Genomic DNA, 13944 nt, shown 5'->3' on the forward strand with positions numbered 1-13944 from the left:
TACCTCTGATCTGAACTACTTGCATCAAGGAATGACCAAGAGGAGACCCATGTCGCCAACAACACAACTTTGCCCACAGCACCAAAGCAATAGGGGGATACTTTGTTCCTGTGACAACAGACTTGGAACTGAGTGAACAACCCTCGCCCTTGGCTAAAACTCGGCACTCCCGAAGAGAAGGCCCCCTGTGGGAGCTAGAAGCACCCTCAGACTCCCCTCGACTAGAATCGCTGGCCATCAGGACCTCTGTTGGATCGCCCAAATCCAGGTGGTCCAGTGCTTTGTAGGAGTTGTATTCTGACCTGCTTTGAAGTCTCAGGCCTCTACCACACCCCCCCGGACCCATTGAAGTTCCATTACCTTTTCGCTGTACTCACCTCTGCCAAGGCTTGTAGGTTGCCAGTCAAGCCGCCGACCCCTTTACGCGATGTTGCATCAAGAGGGAACATCAACCGACCTGTGACGGTTGTCAGCAACCTCTCCATTGTTGTCCTTTTGCATCTTTTTTGCCGCAGCATCATTTCAGTAGTAAAAGCAGCTCTCTGCAGCTCCCGTTCAGCACCACTGACAGCCAGGGCAACACTGCACCCGAGCGCCACGAGCCAAGCAAAATTGAACTGACTGTTGTGGCTTAGTACAGAGACCTGCATCACCTTTATCCTGCAAGGGTACAACGCAACTCAATCTGCAAGTGACAGATTGTCTCTAGTGGATTTTCCCATTGACCACAATGTTATCTTTTTCATGTATTTTTCTGCACTGACTTAATATTTCTTCAAAAATCTACAAATCTGGTTAAATGTATGGTCTTCTGTTTGTTTTGGTGTCTTAATTAAGATAAAAGTACACTTTATTTTCATAAATTGGTGTCGGTTTTCTTTTGAGTCAATTACTTATCGCCCATGTAGGTTCTCTGAAATGCTTAACACAAGCTCCTCTAGTAAAGCCTGACTGCTCTTTGCCACTCTACCAGGATTGAGCTAAGGATTTGTTTTAGTGTGAATCCAAGGACCATCTTCAGTTATTGTGATAATATTACATGGTAATGCTACTCAGCCATACCACATAATATTCAATTGTCTTACAAAGTGCTAAATAACTTGACATTTTAACTTTGGCAACACAGTGTAAAGGGGTCGCTCATTAATTTTTCCAACCTGGCCTCCGGGCTTTTCCATGGTCCAATTCTAGGCTACCAACTCAGCGGGTGGGAAGGCGTTGCTACAGCGCAAGCATTCCTCCAAGCACTGGGAGTCTTTCTTTCACATGTATGGACATTGTGCAACTTGTTAATTGGGAGTGCAATGGTACATCAAGATATGAATGTCTTTACATTACCACGACAGGCTACAACTCCGTCCTCAGTCGAGGATAACATTCGCGACACAACGGAAATGGGGTTTGCCAGACTATTAGTTTACAATGAAGAGGTTAAATCTAGTTGATTTAGATTTGCTAGCGTGCTCGGTTGCTCCTAAGGATGTCCCAGCTCTATATCTATATAGATCAAGATGTCTCCACACCCTAAAGTCAAGCTCATGCTTCTGCAGCAAATCTCCAAAATAAACGTGGGTCTGTCTCTCCCTGGCCTTCCCAGTAGCTGTTACGTCATAAAGGGTTCTTGTAATATCGCTAGTGAAGCTCAGAGCAATATATTAAACCCTCTGTCTCGTTTCTTAGTCAAGTCTGACTTCAATCTTAATAAATAAATGTTTATTTTTGTCAAAAACTCGAAAATAACTTCTAAAATCTAGTTTGCTATATACTTAAATTTGCATAGGAAATTGAATGTTTCTCTGAGACTTATCGAACCATGTTAATGAAAGAAATGTTTCTTAATTTTTAATGATTGTTAATCGGATGGTAAGGAATTTCAAGTTCACTTTAGGTTCTGTTTACTCTGATAAAGTAAAACAAGACAGAATATTTTAGCGACGTTGTAATAAGTTGCTTCTTTATATTGCAGTTTTCTGATGCCACACAATAATCTGTTTTTCATGTGTTTCTTTCCTTTAGCGGGTTTAGTGTCTCCACTGCTGGAAGGACTCATATTTTCAAGCCGGTGTCTGTACAAGCCATGTGGTACGTACGTTTTATCCCTGGTGTGTAGCTACTAGTTAAAAGCTTTGCTGTTTAACAGATCTGTCAGCTGTACCACTGCAGCTTAGCTTACTGTAATGAAATTTAAACGTTTATTATACAAAGAGCCTTTTAAGTGTCCCTTTGGTGATGTCACACTCTAAAATATGAGACTGTGGGGTGGAATAGTTATGACCCCTCTGTCACACTCTTCAGTTTTATGGTCAATAGAAGTTATTTTAACGGCCGAGTGAAAATAATTTATGGGATGAAAGCGGGTGTCTGCCCTAGCTTTAAATCATTTCAAGAGCTATAAATGTATTGACTGGTTTAGAAAAGCAGCATGCGGACTGTAAACAATTACCGTATAAAATAAGCATTTACTGTAAAGTGATTTTGGTTATTTTTTTGCAAATACAAGGCATATTACATTTTAAGGTCTTGTGTTTAACAAAATGACATTTTTCAGTTCCGTGAGGCTTTAAAATACGCCAGAGCCCGCACTACTTTTCCAGCAAGTGTTGCAGCTGAATTGGGGCGGCAGGCACGTGCAGACACTCTTGTGCCTGTGTTTGTAGGCCTTACGTAGTAGTGTTGATATTTTTCTGACAAATTGCGCTTACGTTATTGCATTTTTGAAAGATCTGTAATATAATATACATTTTTTAACATCCTTTTTTTTAAGGAGTAAAGTAGGTCGGCTCTGAAGCAGTCATGTGGTCTGGAGACCGGCACAACTCTGCCTACCCAAAAACCCCGAAACGTAATCTCCTCCCCCCTTCCAGGAGTGCCAATAAACGTCCACGTTTGTCAAGTGACCAACATTTTTGCCTATCCCCTTTGGGAGACAGTCAGCCTGTGTTGCTCATCTCTGAATGGGAGATCCTGCTTTTAGGTGTGGGCGAGCTCCTTCCAGTTGAGCTTTTCGTCTCCTTTTTAGGTCACGCCTACCAGACAGCACAAGCAATCGTGTTCCGAAAGACATATTGTGGATTTACCAAAAACATACATGTGCTTGCAGCAGCTCGCCTATTGCTTACCATAGGCTTGCTTTACTGTCACTCTTATTTGTTTGTTTTCTATTGGATGGTTTACCCTGTTTCAGCCTGCCTGTCCATATTGTGTTCTTATATCCTCTGTAACATAGCCTCTTTACCATTTCTCTGATTGGTTGGCTTCTATGCTTACTCTGCTGTCTGTTAGGGTCCTGCTCGAGTGCTGCCCTCCCTCCACGTTGCTCTCTCTCGCCCATGTGCTTCTTTGTCCTCATTCGCACTTGTGTTGCTTTCTCTCCTGTGTGCTTCCCCGAACCTATGCTCCACTTTACTCTTTTGCTCATTTTCTCTGCCTCAAGTTGCTTATCACTCAGCCTTCCGTGTTGCTTTAACCCCATGTGCACTGTGTTGCATCACCATGCGCCCCCTAATCTTTTTTTGAAAGCACTTTTGAACTACATTTTAAAAGAGCGCTTTCATGCAACTTTTCAAAATGTATTTACTGATCAATCGTGGATCGGTGAATAAGAAAAAAAGCCTGTGTCCTTCTCTAGGTGCATGCACGTATTTTGAACGCATGCATATGGCTACAAAATGACGCGGAGCCGGCTTCATCGCATTTTTTTTCGCTATGCTGTACAGCTGCCGCAAAGCGTTACAGCAGTGCTAAAAAACATTGCCAAAGCCAGTCTGTCTCACAGACGCGGTCTATTTCCATTGCCGATGCCTGTTTCTGTCTGATGTTTGTCATTGGGTTGTTCCCTTTGCTTTATGCTGTGTCACTGCCTTGCCCATGAGCTGAATGGTTGTAACCTGGTGTGGCATATTGCACTGATTGGCTTTCTGTTGGGGTCTCTACTTTCTCCCTAATGTGGTCCTTGTCGTTTGCTCTACAGTTTTTCTTCATTGTTCTGCTTGGATGTGGTTACCCCCTTCATTGCTGGGGTGATTGGTTCTGCCTTCTTGCTGGAGCTTTGCCTCACCCTACTTTAGACTTGGTATTTTGGGGGTTTCCTGACCTACTTCCTCTGCTTCACTTTGTGACTTATGTGATGGGGTTTGCATTTCTACTCCATGCTAGAACCTCAGCTGCTTGGGTTTTCTTGTGCCTCTTGGTCTCCTTTGAGTTTACTCCTCTTAGATTTGGAATTTGTTGTTACTATTCATGTGTTCCTTTGAGCCTCTTCCTGCCCCTGTACATCGGTTTGTGTTTCATTCTCTCTGCTGTGGGAGTTTGGGTACTCTGGCCTCCCCGGTAAGTCTTTGGATGTTTCGGTGAGTTTCTGATCCATAGTGGATTTTTGCCCCCCTTCCTGTTTGTTTGACAAATTCTTTAGTTTTGAGCAGTCCCATGTCTTAACTGTATCCAGGGGTGTGGCCCTTTTTAGGTCGAGCCTACAGCAGCGCATGCGCTGCTCTAGTAAATCGACCTCTTGGAATCGCTCTGGACTTTTCACACGCTCCTGCGTGTGAAAAGGCCTGCGGCTTGCGGTTACGAGCAGCAGCGCGCAGTGTGCACTCTGTCAGATTGCACACACGCGCGCAGCTGCTTTCACTTCATGGTCTCTTTAACTTTTCTACAATTTGCATTCGGTTGTAAGCTGCAGTGAATCCAATGCTTGCAGGGCCGGACTGGTCGTAGCGGGCACCGGGGGTTTTCCCGGTGGGCCGCCAGGGTGGGAGCTGGTTTTGGGCCCCGTTTTTGTTACCGGGGGCCTGCACTATCAGCCTCCGGTAACAAAATCGGGTGAAATCGGCCATTGCAAACAGCTCGGCAGCACCCCCTCAGCACCCCAGGGGGGCCGGTCGAGCAATTTGCCAGGGCTGGTTTCAGTTATCAGTCCGGCCCTGAATGCTTGCCATCCTCTAACAAACGGAAACAGGGCTTGCAGCTAAGATGCTTGTCAGTGTTGTTGTAGTATATGGTAATTTTGCACTGGAATCTATTTGAAATGCGTGCGCACCTTGTTTTCAGAAGAAGATAATGGATAATATGCTCAAGTCAGACTAGAACCTTGCTCCCCAGCACCAAAGTACATAAAGATTGCCATTATGCCACATCCTCTTCAGTACATGCTAGTGGAAATCTCCTGTCTATGGCATCAACGGAACTAAACCGATTATAGCAACACAAATAAACATTCATATATTTTTTTTAAATAACTTTATTATTTTGTGTCCAAGTAAGGCAATTAGTATTATCAGAAAAACATTTTGCACTGAGGTGCTTTAATGGACTGCAGAACACTGATGTCCTGGAAGAACCCACACACTTTTATGGAAATGCAGCACTCTTCAAGAGGCACCGGCTTGGTTTTATTTGAAGAGCTTAAGGCCAACAGGAAACGTCACTTAGCATTGTTCTGCAAACTGTTAGCCTGTGAACTCTTTAATGTCAAGAAAATACAAATGAATCCACACATCGTACACCAAACAACAGGGTCGTTGATGCTGCGTAAGCAGCTGCAGGCCGAATGAGTGAAGCTTTTGTACCTTTTAAAATCGAGGATGCTGTTTTCATGGCTCTGGTTGTACTCAGAACCTTTACGGGTTGTGCTTAAGCACACGCGCATACACACACGCACCAAAACCTCGCGCTTCCCTTTTATAATTTGCTGTTTTCTTGTTTGAAGTGTCTAGCCCTGGACTTCAGAGAGAAGAGTAATGTTGGTCAGTGCTGCCAGATATCAGGCATCTAGGCTTTAAAATATTATCCCATGGTGAGCTCTCGGCTCTGGTAATGTTGACAAACCAGATGTCCACAGTACTTTGGGTAACAGAAATAACTCCTCTGTTGGCAACGTTAGAGCATAATTGCAAAGTTACTTTGTTTCCCCGTCATATAAACCACAAACACACAAAACTAAATAAATGGTATAAATGCTTTTTCACAAAACAAGCATTGGCATAGCCAATAGGTCTCGCCTTTGGGACCTTATAAGTATTTAATTATACAGCACAAGATCCTTGGTGCAACATCAACTGTTGCATGGCTAAACACTTATAATTTCCAAAAGGCGAGACCTATTGGCTATGCCAATGCTTGTTCATATTGCGAGTGATTGCCTTGATCTTTTGAAAATGGTGTGCAGCTCTGGCTTGCCCCTCACATCCTGTTCCTGCAACATGCCGGTTGTGCTTTTGGTACCCTCTTTGGTGGCCCTTCTCTTCCAGGTCTGCAGTACTTGCTTGGTATGAGCTGTAAGGTTTTGCTTTCTTTGCTGCTTCAGTGCGCTCACTTCTGAGGTTCTATTTTGGGCTTCTGGTTGCTTCTGTGGTGTTCTATTATTCTGACTATGTTAGATATTCTACTTTGGTGCATAGGATGCCCTGGGAAAGCTTCTTCAGGTTGCTGTGTTCTTTCCAGTTAGTCCAGTGTGTTATAATTTCTGGTGCTTTTGATCCCTTGTGCTCCTTTTTGGGGTGGGAGCTTGGCCTTGCCTGGGCCTGCTTTGCCTACTGCTGGATGCCTTCTTTTTTGTGTCCCTTTTTTATGTGGGATCTAACCACAAGCTTTGCCTTATGATTACAGTTGCGCACTGGACAAGTACTGCTCCTGCACTTGTCCATGAATTATTGGTTGATTGCATCGTGTTCTCCGGTGTTTCTCAGTCCACTTGCCTTTTGTTTTTGAGATCTTGCACTTGCGTGGTGCTCTGGCATGGGATGGTGCTTCTGGGTGCATGGCGTTTATGCTTTTCATCGCCTGGGCTTATCTCCTTCAGTGACATGCTGAGTACTAGCATTTGTGTGGTGTGTCCTTTCTCTGAGGCCTCCATGGAATTTGTTTTTTACCCTGACATGCCTGCTAATTTGAGCTCAGTCTTCCCTTTTTGTTGTTGGACTCTGATCTGCTACATTGTTGTCGACTATAGGCTCTTCTTTTGCCTTTTCCCTTCTTTCTCTATGGTAAATTGCTCCGACCGATCTGTTCATGTGCCTTATTTTGGGTGTAACGTAGTGTCTGTGTTATTCCCCTGCAAACTACTGGGTGTTATGATTTTATTTATTTTATTTTTAAAGTTTTATATAGCGTGAAGGGTTTGTTTTGGAAACCACTGTGTCCTGGCTAGATCTGGGCCTCCTCATTTGGTATTACTTTTCCTGCACCCACCCTGCTTGTGGGGTTTCATCACGTTATCTTCCCTGTGCTCTCCTTTTTGCTGAACCTAAGAGTATCTGCTTTTCTGCAAGATCTTTGTGCAGGTATCTTTTGGTCTATTTCACTGCAATGCTGGCTGTGGGTTATAGCACCTACTTTTGGCTTCCCTGGCTCTCTTATTGCCTCTTGAGGGTGTCTACTGGGGTTGGCCCCTAATTTTGGACCCTGCTCCCCTTGGTGCACTGGTTGTACCCCATGCACTTTGGGAATCTAGTGCTTGTTGGCCTTGTGTGTTTGGACCTTCCTCCTTTTGTTGGTTGATATAGCCTCTTAACGTAATGACTGGGACATGAAAATAATGAGGTTATACTTTCATTATGTACCAATAAATCCATTAGTCTGATTCTGATGCCTCATCCCTGCCCTTAAGATTGTACTGTTTGCCTATGAGATCCTTTGCTTTCTGAGGGGGTGTGGCCAAGCAGGTGACGATGGTAGACGTGCACTGCTGAGGCTCCGCAGCAGACGGGCACTCTCACACCTTTCCAGCGTCGGTCCCGATCAATAAACGGGAATTCTGAGGTCGGAACATGAGGGGCACCGGACGACGGTGGGCCATCACTGCAGCGACATCGCCAACGGGGTGTATTGGTACCGACAGGACACCCGATGGCAGGCGACAAGATGGCGGCAACCCGCGACTCGGCCTGACTCACAGAGGGCGGCAGGCGCGGGGAAAGACACGACCCGGGAAGCTCGCACTGCAGGGACGTGGAACAGCCTCCGCACCTGGTGGCGGCGCTCTCAGGGCGAGACGCCGCCGTGGACCCCCCCGAGGAGCGAACAGATCCCGGAATCCCTGACCGCGGCAGCAAATGTGGGCGGCAGCGGGGAGGCGCGCCGGACCCCACACGAGGGTGCGAGGCAGAGCCGTACCGAGTGGCGGCAGGTTGGCGGTGCCAGACGGACCTCTTCTCCGGCGCCGTACTGAGTGACGGCTGATTGGCAGGGCAAGACCGATTTCTTCTCCCCTGCCGCAAGACACCGGACCACCTGTGGGGGCCGCGACCGCTTGACTGCAAAATGGCGGCCGCTGCAGACATCGCCTGAGTAAAGTACTGAGTGGAGGCGGCCTTGGACACGGTGAGTGGGGTAGGGACCCCCCCTCTTTCCCCCCCGATACAACACCCACCTACGCAGGCTCAGACCGCAACGTGACTCACCCGGAGCCCACCTCGGCGTACAGATGGAGAGAGGCACCCCTTCACTTGCGTAGCAGGAGCGTGCGTCACACCCGGCGACGGGGACAGTAACCACCAGCGGCACCCACTCACGCACCCCCCCTTTTTGAGGAAGCATACCGGTGTGGACCCGGGGGGCAGAGCAACCCACTCACCAACGGCTCCAGTAGACGACACAGGGGGGCATAGCCCCAGCACCGGTTCCGCCCCGCAGCGAGTCCCACTCGGTGCTCACCTCTGCACATGGTAGGGAGGGGATACCCCCCCCCCCCGGACCCAGTGGCTGGCACACGCGCCTCAACTAGCAGATCGGATAGAGGGCAAAGACTATCCAGTACCCATATAGGAGGACCGAGGGACCCACAATAGCGCCCGCCGGGCCTCAGTATAGCGGCGCCCGGCTCCTAAACAATTCAGGAGAGACAATGGGGAAACCTCGGAACACGCAAACCACCGTGGTGCCAGAGACAGCCCCAGAAAATATGCCGCACCCCAAGACGGGAACTAAATCGACAGCGACCCCTTCAGACCAGTCAATATCAGATAAGTTGGATCGCGTCCTGGCAGCCATTGAACAATCCAGAGTGTCTATGGAGGACAGGATGGGTACTCTCGCGACCGACATCAGCCTCGTCAAGGATGACCACCGGAAATTAGCGGACAAGTTCAACGAAGGAGGAAGGATCATAGCGGACCTGCAACCGGCGGTAAAGGACCAACAAAAGACGATCTGTGACGTCCTGACCCGTCTGTCTACGATAGAGGAGAGTATGGTCGACCTGGAGGGGCGCTGAAGGCGCTGTAATATACGGGTGCTGGGCCTGCCGGAAAGTATCGAGGGACAGGATCCGGTTGGCCACATGGAGACATGGGTGAAATCCTTCACCCGGACGTCGACCGGTCAGCCTTCTTCTCCATTGAGCGTGCCCACAGAGTTCCAGCGCGCAGGCCCCGGCCGGGGGCCCCACCACGCCCGATGCTAGCGAAATTCCCACATTTCAAAGACCGGGATGCAATACTCAGAGCCGCGAGACGATCTGGTCCCCTCCGGGCCGAAGACAAACAAGTGATGGTCTTCCCAGACTACGCACGGGCAGTGCAGCAGCAGAGATCGCTCTTCCTGGAGGAGAAACGAAGGCTTAGAGCAAATGACATTCAATACTCCCTGTTATTCCTCGCCAGACTTAGAATTATCTACAAGGACTCTACCTTATTCTTACCGTGCGCGGTGGAGGCGAGAGGCTGGGCGGACTTGCCCTGCCCGCGACTGCCGGGGTCCGGTCCCGGGCTTGGACAGAGACACAGGGCATCACGAACCAGGAGGCGCAACCCCAGCAGTGGGCGCAAGGGCGGGAACACTATGTCACGAAGCCCCGCATTCGACTCCCCAGATCTAGAACAAATTATGCAGGAACGCCGGGAAGTCCTGAGAGCCGTCTCGTCGTTGCCAGCCTCGCCGCACTCGGACGACCTTGATGGGGCCCCACGGCTTTTCTCCTCCGCGGGGGAGGACGACCGACAAAACATCATCCAAAGGAGACTCTGTCACTCTGCCCGGAGTTACGCCTCAGACTGCAGATCTCATAAACTGAGAAACACGCAGAGCCATGCGACAGAGTCTGTCGTAGCAACATTGTTCCTCGCCATCGCATACACGTTGGAGGGCCATATGCACAGTTAGACCGGGGACCCCACCTGCACCACTGTAGCTCACCCATGACACACCCACCACACTCCTCCATACCCACCAGGGACCAGATGACGCACAATGATCCTGCACAGACCCGTCTGAGGACCACCCTCGCATGCATGCACCACCACCCCCATGTTTGCTAATTGTTAGTTGACGCTCTCTTTCCCCAAGAGGGTTAGTTTGGACGTATCGCTCCCAGCGATAGGTCCCCAGTATTGGGACAGTTTCCCGATCCCAGTTCGCGGTTTCCCCACCCCATACACCATGACCTTTAGTAACTTCCCATATGTAGGGCAGGGGCGTATACCTACAACCTCGCGATGCTATGTGCGAGACACCCATCAGCCAGAGACGGGAGACTCCACTCATACTAAGACCCAATGCTATCCTGACATAACAATGTACCTAGCATGGCACACGTGGACGTTAAGTTTTTAACCCTGAATGTGCGGGGGATGCATACGGCCCGAAAGCGTTATGCAATCCATGCGTATATTAAGCGGCAACAGGCGCAGGTCATATCCCTTCAAGAAACTCACCTCACGAGGGAGGAGCTGGGGAAACTCAAGAAGAAATGGCATGGCATATTTTGCGGCACCACGTACTCCGCCTTCGCGAGAGAGGCGCTGATCTGGCCTGGTGTCCCCTTTCGTGAACTCGGCAGAAGAGTAGACCCCGAGGGCCGCTACGCGCTACTGGAGGGGTTATTAGAAGGGCAGCCCATCCTTGTGGGAAGCATCTATGCCCCGAACATAGATCAGACACCCTACTGGGGGACCCTGACGAGTGCCTTAGCGGGATTCACACAGTCCCCATGGATATTGGGAGGGGATTACAACTGCTCCTTAGATCTGGCGTTGGATAGGTCCCACCCCCCCACCAAACATTCCCCAGCCCACGCGTACACAGGGCATTCCGGGCCTGGACTGCCCACTGGTCCCTCACGGACGCGTGGAGACACATCCACCCGGCCACCAAAATATATTCATTCCACTCGATCCCTCACAACTTATGAATCCGCTTAGACCGCTTTTTATGTACACGAGCCCTCCTACCACATATCCGACACTCAGACTACCTAGGCAGAGTTGTTTCGGATCACGACGCGCATACAGCGTCACTTGCATGGCGCCCACCCACACCGCAGATACCTACATGGCGTCTCCCCAAGGACTGCCTCTGGACCCTGTGTTCAAAAGTGAGCAAACCGAAACCATCCAACACTACTTCGCAGAAAACAGGGGCACCACAACGACTAGGTCCCTAGAGTGGGACGCTTTCAAAGTTGTCTTAAGGGGAGCATGCATCAGGCAAATCACAGGGGTGAAACAGACCTTAGAGAGGGCGGTCCAAACTACAGAACAACAAGTAGCGCAGTTATCTAAATTGCCTGATGAACGGGAACTCCCCCCACGCAGCTCGCGGAGGCCAAAACCAAATATGAGGAGGCGTGTGCCAATTTACGGCGCTATAACTTTCGCACCTATACTACTAAGGCCCACAATGAGGGGAACCGTGCAGGCACCCTGCTAGCATGGCTCATCCGCCAGGACAAGCAAGCACAATCAGTCACTGGTATTCGTACCGCCGCAGGGGATATAGTCTACGCACAAGCCGACATACTATTGGCCTTCCATGACTATTACACCATGCTTTACAGGGAACCAACCCCAGACAGGGAGGACCACATTCAACACATATTACACACGGACACCATGGCCCAAAGCACGGATGAGGAACGCACTGCACTAGATGTTCCAATAATAGTGGTGGAGATCAAACTCGCCTTTTGGCTAAAAACAAGGCCCCGGGACATGATGGTTTCCCCATAGAGCTCTACGCCACATTCTCCTAGCAGCTAGCCCCGCAACTGGACACGTTCTTCCAGGAGGCGTTAGAGGTGGGCCTGCTTCCCTAATCCATTCGAGCATCTACACTGGTGACGTTCCCCAAGCCAGATCGCGATCCTCTACTCCACACTTCCTACTGACCCATCACCCTTCTGATCACTGATTGCAAAATTCTAGGGCGAATCCTAGCAGACAGACTTGTGGAAATCCTCCCCAGATTGGTACATCCGGACCAGAGCGGATTCGTCCCGGGGAGAAATACTTTCCAGAATCTACGCCGACTGTTCCACATCCAGGACGGGGTGCGGGACAGGTTCCCACGAGCGGCGTGCCTCGTACTGGACCTCGAGAAGGCTTTTGACACCTTGGCGTGGCAATATCTCTTTGGGGTACTTAGGAGGGTGGGCATAGGACCCCAATTTATCGCATACACGCCGCTATTATATACTAACATCACCACAAGGGTACGGATGGGCCGCTCGGTATCCTCTCCCATCCCGATCATGCGCGGCACACGCCAGGGGTGCCCCCTGTCCCCCGTCATTTTTGCCATTGCTATGAAGCCACTGGCAGTGAGGCTACGAGAAGTGGGCACACACTGGGGTATCCCATTGGGGGCCGCACGCATTGTGTCTCCCTCTACGCGGATGACCTCCTTATTTATGTCAGGGACTTTACAGCAGACCTCCCCACTATCTGGACCACGCTCGCAGATTTCGAGAGGGCTCGGGGATTACGGGTGAATTGGGAGAAATCCTCTCTCTACCCCCTATACCCGAATACCCCACACAGGGAAATTCATCTGGGAGATGCCACACTGGCATGGACGGGGTAACCCCGCGCTATTTAGTAATCAGACTCTACCATGCGCCCCGGGATCTCTTGGAGGGTAATCACTACCGAGCCCTCCGGGGTCTTAAAAGCCAAATAGGCTTCTGGCAGACCCTACCCTTGGCTCCCATCGGGAGGGTAGCCTTGTCAAAAATGATCATGGTACCTAGGCTTCTCTATTACTTTGCTAATATCCCAGTTGTTCCACCGTGGACCTTCTTTCAAGAGTTGAACTCATTACTAATCTCCCTGATCTGGGGGAAAGGCCGCTGCAGAGTCGCCTTGTCGGCCATACAGCTGCCCCGCGATAAGGGAGGGTTGGGCGCACCGTCATTCGAAGCCTATTTTTTAGCGGCGCAGCTGCAGTGGCTATCATGCTGGACCGCACAGCGGGACCTAAGAGAAATTGAGTCCCCAGATGGGCAACTGACAGTTCCGGAGCTGACCCGAATGCTACTCCCGGGCACAAGACCCAACCCGGCTCATCCGCTGTTGGTCAAGGTGGCCAGATCCTGTACACTGCGGATCCACCGCATGTCTAAGGGGGCACCGGTGTATTCCCCATTGCTGCCCCTGGCAGGGCTCCCAAAAGGGCAGGAGTTCTATACCGCGAGAGAACTTCAGATCTGGACCGACCACCAGCTCACCGAGACAGAGGCCATGTTCTCTGACGGTCAATTGATCTCGTTTGCAGACCTGACCTGACCTGACCTGACCGGCCAATTCCTGACGTATCGGCAGATGGTGGCAGACTGTAGGCAGACCTGGGATCTACGAGACAGAGAGCCTGCGACTCACCCGGTGTTACACACACTACTTCATATGGGAGCGGGCAGACACCATGTCACATAGATCTATAAATCCATCACAGAGCTCACACACGTATCGCTGTCGAGACTGCGGCTCCATTGGGAGGAGGATTTAGGCCGCAACCTTCATGATAGGGAGTGGCTGACGGCCCTTGCACATCAAAAAAAGTGTCCTGCAACCAACGATTCAAAAACGTCCAGTTCAACATACTACACCGCACTTACCTAACACCGGCACGGCTTAAGCGATTCTACCCGACTTCTTATTTCAAATGCCGCCGTTGTCATACTCCGGACGCCCCATTCCTTCACATGTTTAGACATGCCCGGACTACAAATCCTTT

The 13944-nt window shown here is 49.9% G+C and overlaps 1 protein-coding gene across 2 annotated transcripts in view; it reads left to right on the forward strand.

Annotated features, from left to right (window-relative positions):
* Window positions 1–13944, forward strand: part of SSH1 (slingshot protein phosphatase 1) — a 542618-nt gene that overhangs the window by 401339 nt on the left and 127335 nt on the right. For both annotated transcript variants that reach the window (XM_078667402.1, XM_078667403.1), the window contains one exon: window positions 2017–2082. In XM_078667402.1, coding sequence (XP_078523528.1) covers window positions 2017–2082 — 66 coding nt within the window. The remainder of the gene's footprint in view (window positions 1–2016; window positions 2083–13944) is intronic.

This window comes from Lissotriton helveticus, chromosome 11 (genome assembly GCF_964261635.1).
Source record: "Lissotriton helveticus chromosome 11, aLisHel1.1, whole genome shotgun sequence".
Lineage (NCBI taxonomy): Eukaryota > Metazoa > Chordata > Amphibia > Caudata > Salamandridae > Lissotriton > Lissotriton helveticus.